This window comes from Aspergillus undulatus, assembly GCF_047715775.1.
Source record: "Aspergillus undulatus strain CBS 261.88 unplaced genomic scaffold BDV17scaffold_90, whole genome shotgun sequence".
In the NCBI taxonomy this organism is placed as follows: domain Eukaryota; kingdom Fungi; phylum Ascomycota; class Eurotiomycetes; order Eurotiales; family Aspergillaceae; genus Aspergillus; species Aspergillus undulatus.
Window position 1 is genome coordinate 1 of NW_027396694.1, and position 16,186 is coordinate 16,186.

The 16,186-nt window shown below is 50.2% G+C and overlaps 6 protein-coding genes across 6 annotated transcripts; 4 read left to right on the forward strand and 2 right to left on the reverse strand.

Moving 5' to 3' along the window:
- Window positions 1–810: 810 nt before the first annotated feature.
- On the reverse strand, window positions 811–2,497 carry BDV17DRAFT_276989 (uncharacterized protein). The gene is made up of 2 exons (XM_073759394.1): window positions 1,668–2,497; window positions 811–1,614 (listed from the first exon to the last, which is right to left on the reverse strand). Exons 1-2 carry the CDS (start codon window positions 2,244–2,246, stop codon window positions 1,492–1,494), a joined length of 702 nt encoding a protein of 233 aa, XP_073610277.1. The 5' UTR covers window positions 2,247–2,497; the 3' UTR covers window positions 811–1,491.
- A 2,578-nt stretch (window positions 2,498–5,075) lies between these two features.
- Window positions 5,076–6,195, forward strand: BDV17DRAFT_242257 (HVSL domain-containing protein). Its single transcript, XM_073755990.1, has 3 exons — window positions 5,076–5,370; window positions 5,425–5,650; window positions 5,701–6,195. The coding sequence occupies exons 1-3, from the start codon at window positions 5,109–5,111 to the stop codon at window positions 6,083–6,085; spliced, it is 873 nt and encodes a 290-aa protein (XP_073610278.1). The 5' UTR covers window positions 5,076–5,108; the 3' UTR covers window positions 6,086–6,195.
- A 164-nt stretch (window positions 6,196–6,359) lies between these two features.
- On the forward strand, window positions 6,360–7,146 carry BDV17DRAFT_296336 (DUF3807 domain-containing protein; the record flags this gene model as incomplete). Its single annotated transcript, XM_073763269.1, has 2 exons — window positions 6,360–6,395; window positions 6,472–7,146. 2 exons carry the CDS (start codon window positions 6,360–6,362, stop codon window positions 7,144–7,146), a joined length of 711 nt encoding a protein of 236 aa, XP_073610279.1.
- Window positions 7,147–7,367: 221 nt separating this feature from the next.
- Window positions 7,368–9,401, reverse strand: BDV17DRAFT_242290 (putative MFS transporter). The gene is made up of 5 exons (XM_073755991.1): window positions 8,885–9,401; window positions 8,216–8,830; window positions 7,930–8,166; window positions 7,791–7,874; window positions 7,368–7,724 (listed from the first exon to the last, which is right to left on the reverse strand). Exons 1-5 carry the CDS (start codon window positions 9,054–9,056, stop codon window positions 7,552–7,554), a joined length of 1,281 nt encoding a protein of 426 aa, XP_073610280.1. The 5' UTR covers window positions 9,057–9,401; the 3' UTR covers window positions 7,368–7,551.
- Window positions 9,402–10,093: 692 nt separating this feature from the next.
- Window positions 10,094–12,456, forward strand: BDV17DRAFT_242335 (neutral amino acid permease). The gene is made up of 5 exons (XM_073755992.1): window positions 10,094–10,756; window positions 10,809–10,895; window positions 10,951–11,426; window positions 11,477–11,691; window positions 11,749–12,456. The coding sequence occupies exons 1-5, from the start codon at window positions 10,581–10,583 to the stop codon at window positions 12,172–12,174; spliced, it is 1,380 nt and encodes a 459-aa protein (XP_073610281.1). The 5' UTR covers window positions 10,094–10,580; the 3' UTR covers window positions 12,175–12,456.
- Window positions 12,457–12,801: 345 nt separating this feature from the next.
- On the forward strand, window positions 12,802–15,793 carry BDV17DRAFT_285399 (acetyltransferase SAS4-like domain-containing protein; the record flags this gene model as incomplete). Its single annotated transcript, XM_073760704.1, has 4 exons — window positions 12,802–13,449; window positions 13,517–13,520; window positions 13,756–14,655; window positions 14,727–15,793. The coding sequence occupies 4 exons, from the start codon at window positions 12,802–12,804 to the stop codon at window positions 15,791–15,793; spliced, it is 2,619 nt and encodes an 872-aa protein (XP_073610282.1).
- Between the last annotated feature and the right edge of the window lie 393 nt (window positions 15,794–16,186).

A 16,186-nucleotide genomic window follows, 5' to 3' on the forward strand; every position in this document is an offset into this window, starting at 1 on the left:
AGGAGGCGCGCCACGTATATCTAGGGATACTATCCAAGCTATCAAGGCCTCTTCCTGAAGCTTAGATAGCCTGTGATTGTGGTTGCGACGTTCTGGCTTGGATTGGTGGCCCTTTAACCGATCGCGTAGGGTTTGTGGAGGTAGATTATAATGCAGTGCAGCTTGACAAGGATTTCGAATTTTCTTATTTTTCAAGTCTTGAATCGCGCATTCTATCCTGCCTTCTTGCTCTATCAATTCTTGTTTTGTTTTACGCGCTTTTCGTGGCATGGTGGTTGGTTAAAATTGATGGGTGGTAAACGCGTTTGAATTTTAAAAGTTGCACGGATGACCCGGGAAGTACGGGTCACCCGGGAATTACGTTACCTGCTTCGCTATCGCTGAGTCATTCTTTAGTCAGCTATTCGGTTCTTCTAACCGTTCCAACGGCTTCAAGCTAGCCAGCTCAAGAACTACTTCATGAATTGACTACAACGTCGAACCACGCTTCTTACAATTATTGAATAACTTTGACAAAATAGTAACATGTCCTTGAAGACTACTTTCAAAGATAGAGGGCCCCCTTATCTCTCTTTTTACTAACTTAAATTAAAATCAGGGTTCTACAAAAATAGCCTTCGTTTATTACGCAAGCTTAAGTGCCTGGCCTAAGTCTAACCCCGGCCGGGCCTAATAACCTCGCGCCCGATTTAGCTCTAGGGCCTTATGCTGACTTGACCAGGGTCACTTGACCTCGGAGTCAAGTAAGGTGGCCGTTGTGATGCGTCTCGCCATGCAGTCAGCAGCAAGATGTGAAGGCCGGATGTTCACTGGACTATGAGCATGGATACGGAGTACGTACGGAGCATGACACGTTAGATGCAGAGTCTATTTGACAGCTCCAGATATACCGGACTCTGTCGCATAATATTGTCTAGGCACTGGGCAGTGTACATTTGTAGTCGCGCTGCACAGCTCTAAGTTTACGTATTCTCATCCTTGGCTCTCGGCTTTGAACTCTGGGCTTTAGTCTTTAGGCTCCCTTGATTGATTTTGGGGTAAAGAGGGCGCATCCCTTGCTGCGTAAATTTCTCTAGGTCAAAAACTACGACTTATATTAGTAATCACGCGGATTGAGATTCAAGATCTTCATTCAATTTGACTGTTTGAATTAGACCAGTATACTGACGATCTCTTGTCGTTATCGTTGTCGTTATCGTTGATGTCCCGGGCCCTACCTAACCGCCCAAACAGGGCCTGGTCAAAGTATCCTCAAGGGAATACACATAAGAAATTACATGGTGCCGAAAGTGTAAAAGCATAAGCAAATTAAAGAAATATCTGAAGCAACCAGGCCCGAGGTGCTCAAGAAGCAATACAGAAATGTCACTCACAGGATTTAGTTTTGGAACTCCACCAACTCCGTACAGACGGGTATTCGGTACAAGCAGTCTTCGTATATTAGGAAAGAAAAGCAAGGAGAGAAGAAGACAAGGTAAGGATAATCTTCGCCTAGGCGGTGGAAGCACGGTGCTTCCGGCGTAAGGAACGGCGAAAGGCATTCCGGATTGGCGCGAAAGGCTTGACTGGCGTATTGTAGAAGGGGTCGTTCTTGAAGTCTTCATCGGTGAATTTCTAGACGATGTTAGTACTCATGCTGGGCTGAACTAGAAAGCATTATAACATACGAACCCCGGGAAGCGAGAGAAATTTCCATAATCGTTCATCATGTTATGACCTTCCTCGTATTCGTAGGTCTGGCCTTCGTGGTCGGTATGGCCGGGAGGAAAGTACGCAACTCCATCAAGAGGTCGGTGACGGTTGACAGAGTCTGCAATCTTGTGATGAGGCGTTGCCCTGAGAGCCTCTTCGTTGGACTCTCGCAGGGCGTCGATGGGGCTGTGTAGGGCGATCTTGTTACGCTCGGGGTAGACAGCGTCGTATGGTCCTTCGTGGTGATAGGAGAACCGGGAGGCCGTATCCAAGCGGTCGATGATATCAGGGTTGACAAGTTGGGAACGGCGGCGATTGTAGCCGGAGGAACGTCTTCCACGGTTGTACTGGGAATCGTCGACGAAGTCGGCATAGTCGGAAGATGGAATGGAAGGCGAGCGTCTGTGGCGCATGGCGGATCGAGTTGGCGATGGTGAGAGGAAGCGTCGGTATGGGTTGTTGCTTCCCATGGAGGAGCTGGAGTCTATGCTCGCGTTTCTGGAGCTGCGGGAACTCATGGTGGGATAGGAATGATCCATTTGGTAGTAAGTCATCTTGAATCGAGGAGGGCGAAGTCGAGTAGTAAAATAACTTTTTGTGCTTGGGCACCTATGGATTCTGCGAGGTGTCAGCGAGAAACGAATAGTTGCGAGGCACTATCGATGCCTTACGTACCTTTCAAGGGTTGTATAGTGGGGCTTGCGCAGTTATTGATGTGAGAAGGTATATGGAATTGAGATGTCAGTTGTTTTGGCAGGTTGACAACTAGTGGAGCATAGTTGAAGATGGAGAGAGGACTCCCGGAAGTGAGGGGCGCATATATAACAGCCATGGCTCAAAAATAGAGTGCAGAGCATACGTTACTACTGCGCATCTGAGTTCCTCACGGCTTTTGCCTCCGGGCTGTGTGAGTGACGTGAGAGACTCGAAGCTGACGCATGACAGGCTCCGCTTCTTTATCGATAAGGCACGAACTTGTCCTATCCGGACGTAGCTCGTGTCTCTTTTGGGCATAGACTGCGGACTTGCCAGGAGGGCTAGGCCTCATCGGTTGCATCAAGCCCAGGCTATGATGAAAAGAATGGAGATCAGTCCCTCATTATCGGAAATCAGAGTCTAGAATCTCTTTGTTACAGAGTATACTCACTTTTGCTAGTTGTTCTGCGGAGCTCTCTCCTACAGCATCTCTGATTTTCGCGACTAGAAGGCTATCAGCTGACTCCCGGCCGAGCCTGGGCGCCACGCAGGCCACGCAGCTGATGGAATGTAGAGAATATTAGGCGAGGCGCAGATCTGGCAGGCGCTCATTGCAGTAATTCAAGCCTACCTATATCTGCTGACACTATAATTGCATTATCCTCAACTCTCCCTCAAACCTTTCCCCTCCATGCGTATCAAGTCTACCGACAGGGTCTATTTTAAAGTTTGTCTTTAGTATGGTGGGCCAGCAATTTAGTATGATTTCAGCCTTATACTCTCCCAAATCCGGATAAGCCCGGTCCTCCGGTTCGATCATCAACCAAACTCCAGAACCCTCCACTAGATGACGACAGTACTGAGCACTGGAGGAGACCTGGGAAAATTCTAGAAACATTCGTAAATGATCTCATCCTCCCGGCGCTTGCGCAGAGCAATCACTTTCTGCGACACTTCCAGCTAGTCACCATTCCTCTGCTGCTCGGCAGAATGAAGTCGTTCTTGCCGGAAGATCAAAGTCAAAAGCTGAACTATTGTGCTTACAATCCCGTCCGCTATACGACGCGATAGCAGATGCAGTTAGCAACAAGCCCCTGCTGACAGTTAAATGATTAGAATAAAGAGGTAACTAACCGGTAGGAGATACACGACATTGGCGGGCATGTTGGCGTATCTTTGACGTCCTAGCCTATAATTATCGAAGAGAATGGCGTTAGCTTTTCCTACAACATTCGTACATATTATTCCGTTTGGAGATATAACTATTTGCAAGGCCACGTACCCTTTAGGACGGTCCTGGCATTCATTGCTGTTCACATCGTATGTTCCCATTGGTTCATTGAAGTGTGGAGAGGCACATCGAGCTATTTGTAGTGGCCTTGTTAGCAGTTAAGCTGGCGCTTGGTTCCGGTGGTTCGTACTCTTCCAATGTGTTCAGCCTGTCCGCCTACGGCTAGCGCAGCGAGCAACAGGGTAGAGAGTGCCGTAGTGATCTTCATGATGGTCAAGTTGAATTCAAGATACTGGTGAAGTTGAGTTGTAGTGTGAGCTTATGATCCAATTCCAGGCTGGCATCGTACTACTCTCATATGTCTGAGCCTTGTATCTACCCTGGGGAGCTCCGAGTGTCAGGAACAATATTAAGAAAACGGTATCCTGTTGATATTGTACCTGGCGTCGTTTGCAACAATCTGTGTTGCAAGAATCGTCAGGCGGCCCCTCATGATCCCAACACAACAACAAAGAAACTGCAGATTGAAAGACGCGCCTGGAATTGATCGCCAGGGTTCAGAGCTAGCTAACTTTGAGCCCCCTTGGCACGTGGAAAGCTTATTGCCCTGCACTTCCATGTGAAACGAGAAATGTGGTTCAAGGCCTTTGAGTTTGGCCACATCCACTAAACTATGTACTCGTTCCTCGCCCACGAAGTTTGGTGTTCGAAACTTCCAAGCCACTTGGTGGGTGACCGCAAGAAAGTTCCCAGAGCTTAAGTCGAAAGACCAACCTTCACGATTCTCCAATATATTTCCAGTCCAGTCCCTTTTGCGCAAAGCATGTTGCGGCCTAGGCTCGTGTCTGTGGAACAGAAGTTCCGCCTCGGACAGAAAATTCCAACGTCTGCAGGAGATCACTTGCTTCGGTTCTTATCCAATAGAATAACTCACCTCTTCTCAAATCCGCCAGGAGACTTTGACACAGATTGGCAGGCTGACTAGGACAAAACTGGAATATCTGCTGTTGTGTGGCTGCGGTGCGTGCACATCATAAAATGAATCAGCGTAGCCGACCAGTACCCTCCGAATTGGGCAAATAATCGAATCTTACAGCAGTTGTTCAATGGCTGGCCCGGGCATGATGAGATCTGGCCGGATTCTGTACCTGTATAAGCGTATGTAGTCAAGCAGATGGCGGTTTCTCGAAAAGGAGTTGTTTCTCTGCCTTTCCGAGCTTGAGTAGCCACGTGCTTGAGATACTGGGCATTAACAGCCTCGATCAGGACTCAGGAGGTATTCTGTAGTTGCATTCCAGATACATTGAAAAGGAAGTTGAAGATGGTCCAGAATAACCCATCTTCTACCTGCTGACTAACGGTCCTCGATGCGGTCATGTGACAGGTATACCATCGCTAAGACAGTCGGCTCATCAAACTTCCAGACATCTTCTTACTAGTTGAACTGACTACATATCTGGCACTATGCTCCGTCTGGGCATAACAATCCATGGCTTTGGTGCAATACTCTGACTCCGAATCAGACTCGGAGCAAGAAGCTCCCCCCAGAAAAATAAATAAACAAAGCAAAAGCAACGATGACACAGGTCGTAAACCAGCTTCATCGCTTCCACCGCTCCCTGCTTCATTCCATGACTTGTACGCTTCTAGCATCAGGGTCAGTGTGAGGGATGATCCGAGCCTTCATGGTGGTCGTAAGCGGGCTATTCCCCATGTTGAGGGGAATTGGCCCACACATATATATCTTGAGTGTACGTCCCTCATTTCCTCCATTCTGGCCGAGCATGTCCTAAGGAAGTGTGCAGGGTGTCCGTCGAAAGAGGAGCTTACTATATTGAGTGGTATAATTACTCAAGCTGGAAATACCCTGCATGGAGAACAAGCCAAACTCAATAGCTTCTTATACAGCGATCTCGGCGCACGGCTCCCTCTACACATTAGCCTTTCGAGGCCGGTAGTCCTTCGAACCGAGGAGAGGCAACCATTCATGGAGGCCTTTGAGGCCGCACTTGGGAGCTCTGATATTTCACCGTGAGTGCTTGCTCCCCGCGAAGTTTCTGATTCGTACTGACTGAGACTAGATTCGACGTCCAGGTCGAGAGCCTAGACTGGGTCTCAAACTTTGAAAAGACACGCTGGTTCTACGTGCTGAGAGCGAAACGACCAGAAAATGATAGCTTGAATCGTCTTCTCCATATCTCAAATCGCTCACTTAGCCTGTTTGGCCAGCCACCGCTCTACGAACCTGTGTCAAATTCTTCAAAACTCGACGGGCCTCAGACTGCTCTTGTTGGTGACTACACCGGGTGCTTTCATATCTCCATTGCCTGGAGCTTGGCAGAGCCATTGAGTGAGGAGAAAGAGCGCATGGCGAGCATAGACCTTGGGGAGCTGAGTGCTCTCAAGATCAGGTTTGATTGTGTCAAGGCGAAGATTGGGAATAATGTCTCGAGCATACCGCTTTGATGGTGAATATATACAAGGCTATAAATTCCAAGATCTGGAGCTCAAGATCATAAATACATTGTACATACGAGTGCTGACAATCCTTTCTGTCAAGCCCATGTTATGTGTCGATAATATATTCTGTAATATTACAGTAATATTACATATAACTTTCGCGTCTGGCCAGATGACGCGCTTCTTCTAGCTACAACTTCAATTTCCCCTCCTAAACCGCGTCGAACGATCCCTCGTTCGCTGGACTCGAGTCTTCACCTCACCTTTGTACGCCAGAAACATGGCGCATACTTGTAGTATTCCACCCGTAACCCTCGTGAGCAAACCAAAACACCTACCTACCATTGAACCCATTCTTTAAACTAGCCAGCTCAGCTAACCAACCCACACAGGAAGACCTCCAATCCTTCCAAGCCAAACACTTCCCCAACAGTAGACCTGCAGTCCCTCCTCCGAACCATAAGCAAGCACACCCAAATGCTCCCCACAAAGACGGAGAACCCGACGCGCAAGATGAAGGCTCAGACCCAGACGACCTAGGCTACTACCCCGACGGCGTAAAACGCACTCTCACAGACGAACAAATCCGCATCTTCCGACACAGCGAGATCTATGCTTTGTTAAGGGAGAGGCAGATCCAGAGGGAGAATGAAGAGTATGAGAGGAGGGTTGGGGGACTTGATGGCGATGGTGATGTACAGACTGGAACTGGAAATGGGACTGGGGGTGATGGTGAAGGTGAAGGGGTTGAAGAAAGGAAGGAAGGGAATAAAGACAAAGCCATTTCTGCCTCTGCCCCTGCCTCTCCCGAGAAGAATGATGGTGATAGTGATGTGAAGAATGCCGCGTTTGCATCTCCATCTGCATCTGGAACGAAGCGACTTGCCGACGGAGCTGGCTCGAACGAACCGGTCGCGAAGAGGAAATCGAAGTCAAAATTGAATACCCCTGGAGACGTATACCTGGACTACAATGAACCGGATCAGGAGGAGAGTGCACCGCGTCGGCCTAGTCGTGGACAGGCGGCGCAATTTGTCGGGCGGAAGATCATCTCGTATGACGATTGATTAATTGATTGATGTCGGAGATATCCAGTGGACAGGTGAATTGCAGGCATCAGTCAAGTTACAGTGCGGTTTCCCGGTGAGCCCTCCCTTTTCTTTGTGCAAACGTTTGTTATCTTTATATGATGAAATCATCGTATCAGTCATCCTTAGTCGGAACGCCATACCATGAGGTACATGTGTGAGGCTTTGACGACTTAAATCTTCTCTCTGAATTAGTTATCCTAACTTGTTATTTCTGAGTGCTATTGGAGGCCTCTTGCTGACTATGCATTCAATTTCAGTCTATACCCAGCAACAGCAATCCACTAAGCCGCTAAACCGCTCAGGTGATAATTGTTCATTTTTCGTTAAAATGCGAATGTCCGGCCTTGTCACTGCTATCTTCCAGGCTCTTGTTGTTACCCTTCAAGTCAGCTGGATCCGACCTTGTTTGGGTACCAAAGCCCAGAAAATGGTTATTCCAATGAGCAAGCCTATCATTATCGGCTGGAGGACTTCGACACCCGCCCGAGAAGCGATCGCTCCGGTCATGAAGGGGAAGGCAGCGCATCCGATTGAACCGAAGCTTGCGGTGAAACCTGATAGGTGTCAGAAGCTGCTGCTCAGGTTTTGGTTTTGAGGACGCAATGTCTCATTTCACGTACCTATCGCCCCAAGATGGAGCTCTTGTGGTATCACTTGGGTGAGGACATACAACCCCACTGGGTAGAATGGCCCGATGAAAAATCCTTTGGTTAAGGTCAGATCCCGTTACTGTCGTCTCTATAGCATATGATTACCCACCTAGCAAACAAACTGAGATGGCATTGACCAGAATATTCGGGACGAGCCAGAATATGAGCTGGAACGTGAGAGCTAGTGCAAGGTAGATGAAGACCATACGCCTCTCCCCAAACTTATGGGTCACGTCTGCTAAAGCAATCCGGCCTAAAGTGAAGCCGCACCAGAAGATGGATGCAATGTAGCCAACCTTTTCTGGATCGCCGTTCCGCACCGCGACAAGGAACTGAACCAACCATCCTATCGACCGTTAGCACTTCGAAGCTTCAAAAGCGGATGATGTTCTTACCGCCAAGCGTGATCTCGGCGCCCGAATAAAGGAAGAAAAACATCGTCAGGAACCACAGCGCTCGATGCGACAGCGTCTCGCGTAATTCCCTTCCTGCAGACTCCTTCGCGCCCTCATCATTCGGCTTGAACAAACCGTGCCGGAAATTCCACGCAGCAAACGATACATTCACTACGCCTAAACAAAGGCTAATCAGGTAATAAAGCTGCCACCTCGGTGTATGCGCCGCAATCGGATTCGAAATTAGAGGCGCCAGTATCGTTCCCAGGCCGTAAACCGCATGCAAGATGCCCAGCCACCGGTGCGAGTTGCGCACTGTGACAGTGAAGCTATTTGCTTGCGCGTCGGCCAGCGCGAGTCCGAATCCAGTGAACAGAAACCCGCTCAGGAAAAAGGGGAACGAGGGCGCCGAGAACATGAGTGCGTAGCCGATGCATTGCACCAAGATGCCCAGGACCAGTGTCCCGCCTGTGCCTAGGCGCGAGCAAATGTGGATGTTCGCAAAGGAAGCCGTGAATCCGCCGACGAAATTGACGAGGTAGATGTAGGATATTTCGAGCAGGCCGATTTTGAACCATGGCTGGATGTAAGGAATCAAAGGACCGAGGGAGGCGTCTGCGAATAATTTCAGCTGAGATTATGGCACAGAAGTAGAGGTGGTTGGAGTACCATTGAATCCGGCACATAGAATTGTAAAGTTCGTGCTGGCGATCTTGCCGTATACCTCGCGGGCATCGGTATAGGTGAGCTTTGATGGCGAGTCCGACTCCGATTCATCCTCCGGCGTAGACGCGCTCTCCAAATACGGAGGCGGGTCGTCGTACTCTTCTGCCTGTGTCATGGTTGACAGCCAGTTTCTTCAACCAAGATACCGAATGGTGTCGAACAATTGCTATTCCCAGCAGCGACAGCTGATAGCGCTTATCAATGCCAGCTTGATGTTTCAGTCGAGCTCCACGGAGGGGTAGGTAGTAATCAGGATCTAGCGCCATGCCAGCCAAGAACGAACAATGAAAGCCGATGATCTGCCGTGTGTAGAGCTTGAGGTCGAGATAGCATCAAAGGACAGTAATGCCGTCTCATTGGTGCTCAGATCTATACTTGACCTGCTATGCATGACTGTTCCACAGATTGTCGGGATATCGGGTCACAGTGCCTGTGCTGGTGTCACGTTGCTGAGGCGTGAGGGCGCTCTCATGCATGGCAGCTGCTTCTCCAACATCCTTGAACCCCGCATTCAATATCTCCTTGACTTAAACGGACGCACCGTTCGCTCCGGCTTCCTGTTTGGGGTCTGGTTCTTATTTTGGACTGAGGTGGGCTTCTTGAATACGATGTCTTGCTGGCTAGATCTGACAGAAGCTGGAGTCTGGCCTCGCCTCCCCCAGTGATGTATGACTCAGACGTGCAGTATGGGCGCTCCCAGTGTTGGAAGGAGCAAATCATTTGCTCTTAGCACGATCGCGCTTTCCGCACACTCGTATAGTGCAGATGAGGAAGGTGCAACTGACTTCTCCGGGGTAGGAAGGCCATGCCTAGTTGCCTACTCATTGAGCCTAGACACATTGTCGCAGATTCACATGCTTTACTTAACTACTCTACAAAAATGAGAAATGAGTATACAAAGTGCTCAATTTATGCCGAAATTTATGTCCCCAAACCCGTGCAGCAAGTGGATGCGAACAGATTCAGAAGGATTCCAGAACACCGACCTCGTGCCGGAGTTGGATGCTGGGTCCGAAGTATAGCCACCCAAGACAGTGCCAGCATCCTTCAAACTCTTAACGGCTGCACGCCACAATTTAACTCCCGAGCTTGATAATGCTGGACCAATGCCGTTGCTCTCTGAGAACGTCAGTTCGCCGATCTTTCCAGCTTCCATAGCATCTCATACATGCCATGCCGCAACAGCCTCATAGTGACAGTCGGCAGTGGATTCTGAACTACAGAGCAAATTAATAATGGACAGAGCATGACTTGTTAGCAGAGTCCGGCATCGGAGGTGTTGAAGAAAATTTCCCCAGTTTGAAGAAGTTTCTGTTACGTCTCGGTTGTCAATTCGCGGGAATGGCCCACTGCAACCGCGATCTGGTTCCGGTGGCGGAGACGAGGTTTCATCGAAGGCATGCGAATAATATGACTGATGGCTGATGGCTGAAGCTTCACGGTGGCCTCCGACGAGCTTAAACTTTCTTCTCCTCTCTTCTCCAACTTCAGTCCTTAACCTCATATACCCCGGCGACGGACAACTCATCTCTCTCTCCCGTCCAGTGTCCTCATTTCAACGAATCACTCTGATACGCCTGCCGGGTATCTCTCGCCAACGCTTTACTCGAACCCTCGACGTCAATCCAAGAGTCAAAATATGTCGGAATACCCGGTCCCCTACGGCCACGAGGAGTCGGGCCGCGAGAAGGACCTCGCTGCGGATGAGGCTTCCTTTGGCAGAGACGAGAAGAAGGATTTGAACCCTCCGTACACGCAGGATGCCTTTGGTGATGAGGAGTTTGCGGAAGTCAAATACAAGACTTTGCGGTGGTGGTATGCAGCAATTGCTCGATATAATGTCCAAGAAACAAACTGACTTGTTTAGGCAATGCGGCCTGCTCATGGTAGCTGAAACAGTCTCTCTCGGTGTTCTCTCGCTGCCTGCTGCCGTTGCAGGCTTGGGTTTCGTACCGTATGCCTCCATTGATCACACGACAGGCGCAGGAAACAGTTGCTGACTCTTACAGAGCTGTGATCATTCTCGTCACGCTCGGAATCTTCGCTACATACACCGGCTATGTCATTGGACAGTTCAAGAACAGATATCCCCAGGTCACGAATATGGCAGATGCAGGAGAAGTGTTGGCAGGCAAATGGGGTCGTGAGTTTTTGGGAGTCGCGCAGATGTTGTTCTTCATCTTCGTCATGGCGAGCCATCTGCTTACCTTTACCGTGGCCATGAACACTCTCACAAACCACGGAACGTGCTCGATTGTCTTTGGTGTTGTGGGCATGGTCGTCTCGTTCATTCTTTGCTTGCCGCGGACTCTGGAGAAGATGTCCTGGCTTTCGCTTGTCTCATTCATCAGCATCTTCTCGGCCGTCATGATCTGCATGATTGGAGTTGGCATTGAGAAGCCAGGAGTCCACAACACCGAGGCCGTCGTCAACACTAACCTTTACCACGGGTTCACTGCTGTGACTAACATTGTCTTCGCTTTCTGTAAGCCTCTCAGCTTTCTACCCATCAAAACCCTCAACTAATATCACCAGGTGGACACGCTGCTTTCTTCGGTCTTGCTGCCGAACTGAAAGACCCCCGCGATTTCCCCAAGGGCCTGTGCCTTTTGCAAGGAATTGACATTTCCCTGTATCTCATCGCAGCCGTCGTGATTTACCGATTCGGTGGCGCAGACGTCAAGTCCCCAGCTCTTGGGTCCGCAAGCCCAATCGTCAGCAAGGTCGCCTATGGAATCGCGCTCCCTACCGTATGTTCAACTCCAGCATCACTATTTTCTGTCCTTGAAACTAATATCTTTTTTCAGATTTTGATTGCCGGTGTCATTTACGGTCACGTCGCCGCGAAATACATTTACGTGCGCATCTTCCGCGGCACTGACCGCATGCACAAGCGTGACTTTGTCGCTATCGGCTCTTGGGTCGGCATCGCTCTCGTCCTCTGGGTTTTGGCGTGGATCATTGCCTCGGCCATCCCCGTCTTCAGCAACCTCCTCAGTCTGATCACGGCCCTCTTTGCGTCGTGGTTCACATACGGCCTCTCAGGCATCTTCTGGCTGTTCATGAACAAGGGCGTCTGGTTCAAGAACTGGCGCAAGATTGCGCTCACTGGTCTCAACCTTTTGGCTGTTGCTGTGGGCGCTGTCCTCTGTGGTATGGGCCTTTGGGTGTCTGGGAAGGCGTTGCACGACAACCCGTCCTCGGATAGCTTTTCGTGCGCGAGTAATGCTTAGCATGCTTAGCTTGCTCCGCGGTGAACGCGTTGATTTGAGTTGGGCCGGCTATATTTATACAAAATCTGCATTGCGTACATAATTCTTCCTTTCTTCGGTCATAAGGTGTTCAGCCTGTTTTCTAGGCTTTGGCGTTGTGGTTCACTTCTTTCTGCGAGCGACATTGCCTTCCGGATCTATTCTATTTTTTCATGCATGGTTCAAGACATCTGATTGTGTATATACCTCTTCTGTTGCATTGCATAGCCTTTGCTTGCTTTTACTCTAATTGATAGATTTCGCTTCTTAAGTGAACCTCCAACCGAAGTTTCCTAAAGCAATCACTTGCCGATGCTTTCAAAATGTGATGCCCAAACATAAGAAGAGGTCAAGGATATCCAAAACAAACAACTCCGGTATGATTTCTCGGACTAAACTGCTCTGTGACCGTGGTCCAGAACGTCAGATCCTATCGACGACGAAGCTATACAACACGAACGCCAAGCTCGTATTCACCTCTTGATAGTTCCAGAACAGGACTGGGCTCTACTCGATGTCACCTTGTCGAACTCGTATGACCTCCCTTCACAGCCACTATGTTAACTCTTCTCTGAGGAAACTGACCAGTGTTGAAGCTACACAAACATCATGCGATCCCTCATCATAACAGCAACAGCCCTCAGCGGCCTCTCTCTAGCCGTCTCCCTTTACCTCATGCACCAGAAAGCATTCCTCGCATCGAAAGTCTCTCACTCCTCCAAGCGAGGCCAGATATCCCCCTCAACACCGCGCAGCATCTCCTCTCTGCCACCGGACGTCTTCAGTTCAAAATACTACGCTGTGTACGATTACGCATCCGTCTCAGCACCCCTCCATGACCTACCTAACCTCTCGCCATCCGAACTCCTAACCCTCCTCATCCGCCGAAACATGTCCATATCCACATCATCGCCGCAAGCCCGTCTCCTACGACTCACTGCGCCATCAGACCCAAAAACGCGGCGGAGCTTTGACGCCGCGTACCTGAAGACTTCACAATTCGACGAAGGCGACTTAGTTTGCAATGCGTACATGGTCAAGCTGCGGACGGATGAGAAGGTAGAGTTTGAGTTTTGCTTCGGGGTGCAGGGGCGGTTGGTGCTTAGTGTTGAGGGTGAGGGGGATGAGGTGGTTTTTGTTAATGAGACGATTATGTGGAGGGAGGTAGATGGGGAGAGGAAGACGAAGCTCCCTTTGGAATGGGAGGTCTTGAATTGGGTGCATGAGTATACGGCTTGGTGGATGTTGAGCTCGGGCGTTGAGTATCTCAAGGAGTTGAAGTAGGACTTTTATAGTTAATTGCAGCGAGTACCTCGGTCATTAGGACAGTGTCGAGTATATTAAATGCGGGGAGAATGATACTTGTACCAGCAACACACCAATAGACAATCTGAGTTAATGAAGTTAATGAAGTTCATGAAGAACGCCATTGAAGTTTTGCTGACTGCCCGAAACACGGACGACCTCGAGCTCGAGGTGACCGAACCCGGCCGGACATCCTCCTTAATTCTCCCTGGCGCGCGTCTATACAGTGCACCCTCGTCGGGATACGATGGGTCTGAGTGGCGACACCGACAATTCGCATCCTTTTATACATGATTCCAATGACCTCGACGGCCGTCATGCCCGTGCGATCGAGGACGTCGACCTCTCTCCGCGCGTCGCGCAGAGACCCCAGCGACACGGGCGAGACCAACACCGTCCAACCACCACCCCCCAAGCGACAGCGCCTGAATCCGCTGCCATCGCGCCGTCGAAAAAGCTCCCCTGACCTCCTCGATACAACCATTGATAGCACCCCGTCCGCCAAAGTCACCCCCTCAACGAAGCTCCGCCGACCGCGACCGCTCTTCGCCCTCTCCTCCGCTCACACCACTTCCTCTCCGCCACCTGCTGGTGCTGGCGCTGGCCGCGGCGCCAATACGCCTCGCGCCCAAAACATCCGTCTTCATCATCATGACATCCCGAATTCCACACCCGCGCTCTATCTGAATGGCGGTCGCGAGTCGCCGGATCCCCTAGATACAATTTCTCCTGCTCCCGCGCCGGCGCCCACGTCCGCTCCGAAGCCGAAACCGAACCCCAAGATATCTACCACTACACCTACGAGTAAGAGTACAAATACACCCACCTCTGCCGCATACCGACAACGCCGTGTGACGCAATTCTTCAAATCCGGGTCCGAGTCGGAACAATTCAAACCGAGGAAAGCGTCTCCCAAGCCGAAGGAGAAGAATTCCCGTCCCACGCGCGGAGACGCCCTCCCATCTTCAGACGATCCAATTTCGCAGTCGCTATCAGTACCAGTACCAGTCGAGACGGCTGATCGCGCTGAGACGGAGCCGGAGCCGGAGAAGCGGCGGAGCCTGCGCTCTCATGATGGTGGGTCGAGAGTGAAGAGCGATTTGGCGCTGTATTTTCCGAATTATGATCAGTTGATAAGCCTGGAGCCTCCAAAGACAGGTACGTACGCCAATTCTAGAAGAAGCGATAGATATGGGTATAGACTTATCACTTGCTAACAAGTGCGATAGAGCTACTCTCGGAAAATACGGTGATCAAGCTGATCGATGACCTTACTGAACCTCCTATACCCCCCTCTGCCTTTACCGCCGCCGATGCGGAACCCCCGTTCGGAAACCCTCTGGCAAACCTACACAACTGCGAAGTCATCACCCTACCCGACCCCGGGCTCAACAATGGGCCAGCACCCGAGTTCGAGCCCGTAAAGGACGAAGACGATCCTTTAAACGAAGACCACTTCTTCAAAGCACACCGCCGACACGAACGACAAGAGAAGCAACTCCGAAACATCGAGCGCGATCGCGCCCAGCACGAAAAACAGCAACTAGACAGGCTCCTCGAGGAACTCAAAAGCCAGGACTGGCTGCGCGTGCTAGGAATCGGCGTTACGGGCCGCAGTATCTCAGAACAAGACAAGAAGCTCTACGAGCCGAAAAGGGACTACTTCATCAGGGAGATCTCCGCTGTGCTTCAGAAATTCAAGATCTGGAAGGAGGAGGAGAAGAGGCGGAAGGTTGATAAGGATAAGCCTTCCCGTCTCAGTGCGTCTTTCCTCTCCGAGCAGACGTCGAGAGATCACTACGCAGACGCAGACGCAGACTCTAAACTTAGCTCTCCACCCGACGACAACGACATCGACAACGACATCTCCGATATCGACGTCGATATTCTCGCCGCTCAGCAACTCCTCCAGGAAGCCCGCTCTGCAACGGGTACAACAGCCTCGAAACGCCCCTCGAAATCATCCAAGCTATCCAAACCCTCCAAACTTTCAGCTCCAGCGCCCGAATCGCCTGTTCACTCACACTCATTACCGCCAGCCCCACCACAACCCCCTCTCGACCCCCTCAAACCATTCACCTCTTTCTTCAGCAAGCCTCATCTCCGCGAGCAAGCCATGTCCGGAAACCGGAAGGGCCGGACACGCCTTGCCTTCGGACATCCGGTCCCCGAATTCCCCGAGAAAGACTTTGAACTTCCCAGTGATATTCTGACGTCTGAGGCGATTAAGGATTGTCAGAGGAAGAGGCGACGGATGAAGAGGGAGAGTGTTAGTGCTAGTTTGGGAGGACAATGATTGTTGGCTTGGGAGAAGGATGGCGCGGTAGGGGTTGAGGGTTCTTCTGGGCTGGCTGAATTGTATCCTATCCTAGTCTATTCTATTGTTGATAGTACATGCTTACGATTACTTACTTCTCTTCCTTGGAGAATCTTATTACATTCTGTATATAATTTCTTTCTTATTTTATATCTATTATTATACCAGTGTACTATTTACTCTGTAGCTTCTTATACTGTTTATACCATTATCAACCCTGGAACCATGGTCAAGGAACACTGAAATCGGAATATTGAGCTTTGTGCGAGTCCACGATGTACACAGCTCCGCGTCGCTTGGCGACGTTTTGCCAGTAGGTACAGGCCATCGAAGAGTCACTTTTCACAATGCGGATACCAGAAGCAATATCAT

Coding starts and splice junctions, on each gene's coding strand:
- BDV17DRAFT_276989 (XM_073759394.1), bottom strand. CDS start 2,246: ATGACTTACTACCAAATGGATCATTCCTATCCCACCATGAGTTCCCGC. Junction 1,615..1,667: donor TCTCTCGCTTCCCGGGGTTC/GTATGTTATAAT, acceptor AACATCGTCTAG/AAATTCACCGATGAAGACTT.
- BDV17DRAFT_242257 (XM_073755990.1), top strand. CDS start 5,109: ATGGCTTTGGTGCAATACTCTGACTCCGAATCAGACTCGGAGCAAGAA. Junction 5,371..5,424: donor CACACATATATATCTTGAGT/GTACGTCCCTCA, acceptor GGAAGTGTGCAG/GGTGTCCGTCGAAAGAGGAG. Junction 5,651..5,700: donor GGGAGCTCTGATATTTCACC/GTGAGTGCTTGC, acceptor GACTGAGACTAG/ATTCGACGTCCAGGTCGAGA.
- BDV17DRAFT_242290 (XM_073755991.1), bottom strand. CDS start 9,056: ATGACACAGGCAGAAGAGTACGACGACCCGCCTCCGTATTTGGAGAGC. Junction 8,831..8,884: donor TCTATGTGCCGGATTCAATG/GTACTCCAACCA, acceptor AATTATTCGCAG/ACGCCTCCCTCGGTCCTTTG. Junction 7,875..7,929: donor CATCTCAGTTTGTTTGCTAG/GTGGGTAATCAT, acceptor CCTTAACCAAAG/GATTTTTCATCGGGCCATTC.
- BDV17DRAFT_242335 (XM_073755992.1), top strand. CDS start 10,581: ATGTCGGAATACCCGGTCCCCTACGGCCACGAGGAGTCGGGCCGCGAG. Junction 11,427..11,476: donor TAACATTGTCTTCGCTTTCT/GTAAGCCTCTCA, acceptor TAATATCACCAG/GTGGACACGCTGCTTTCTTC. Junction 11,692..11,748: donor ATGGAATCGCGCTCCCTACC/GTATGTTCAACT, acceptor ATCTTTTTTCAG/ATTTTGATTGCCGGTGTCAT.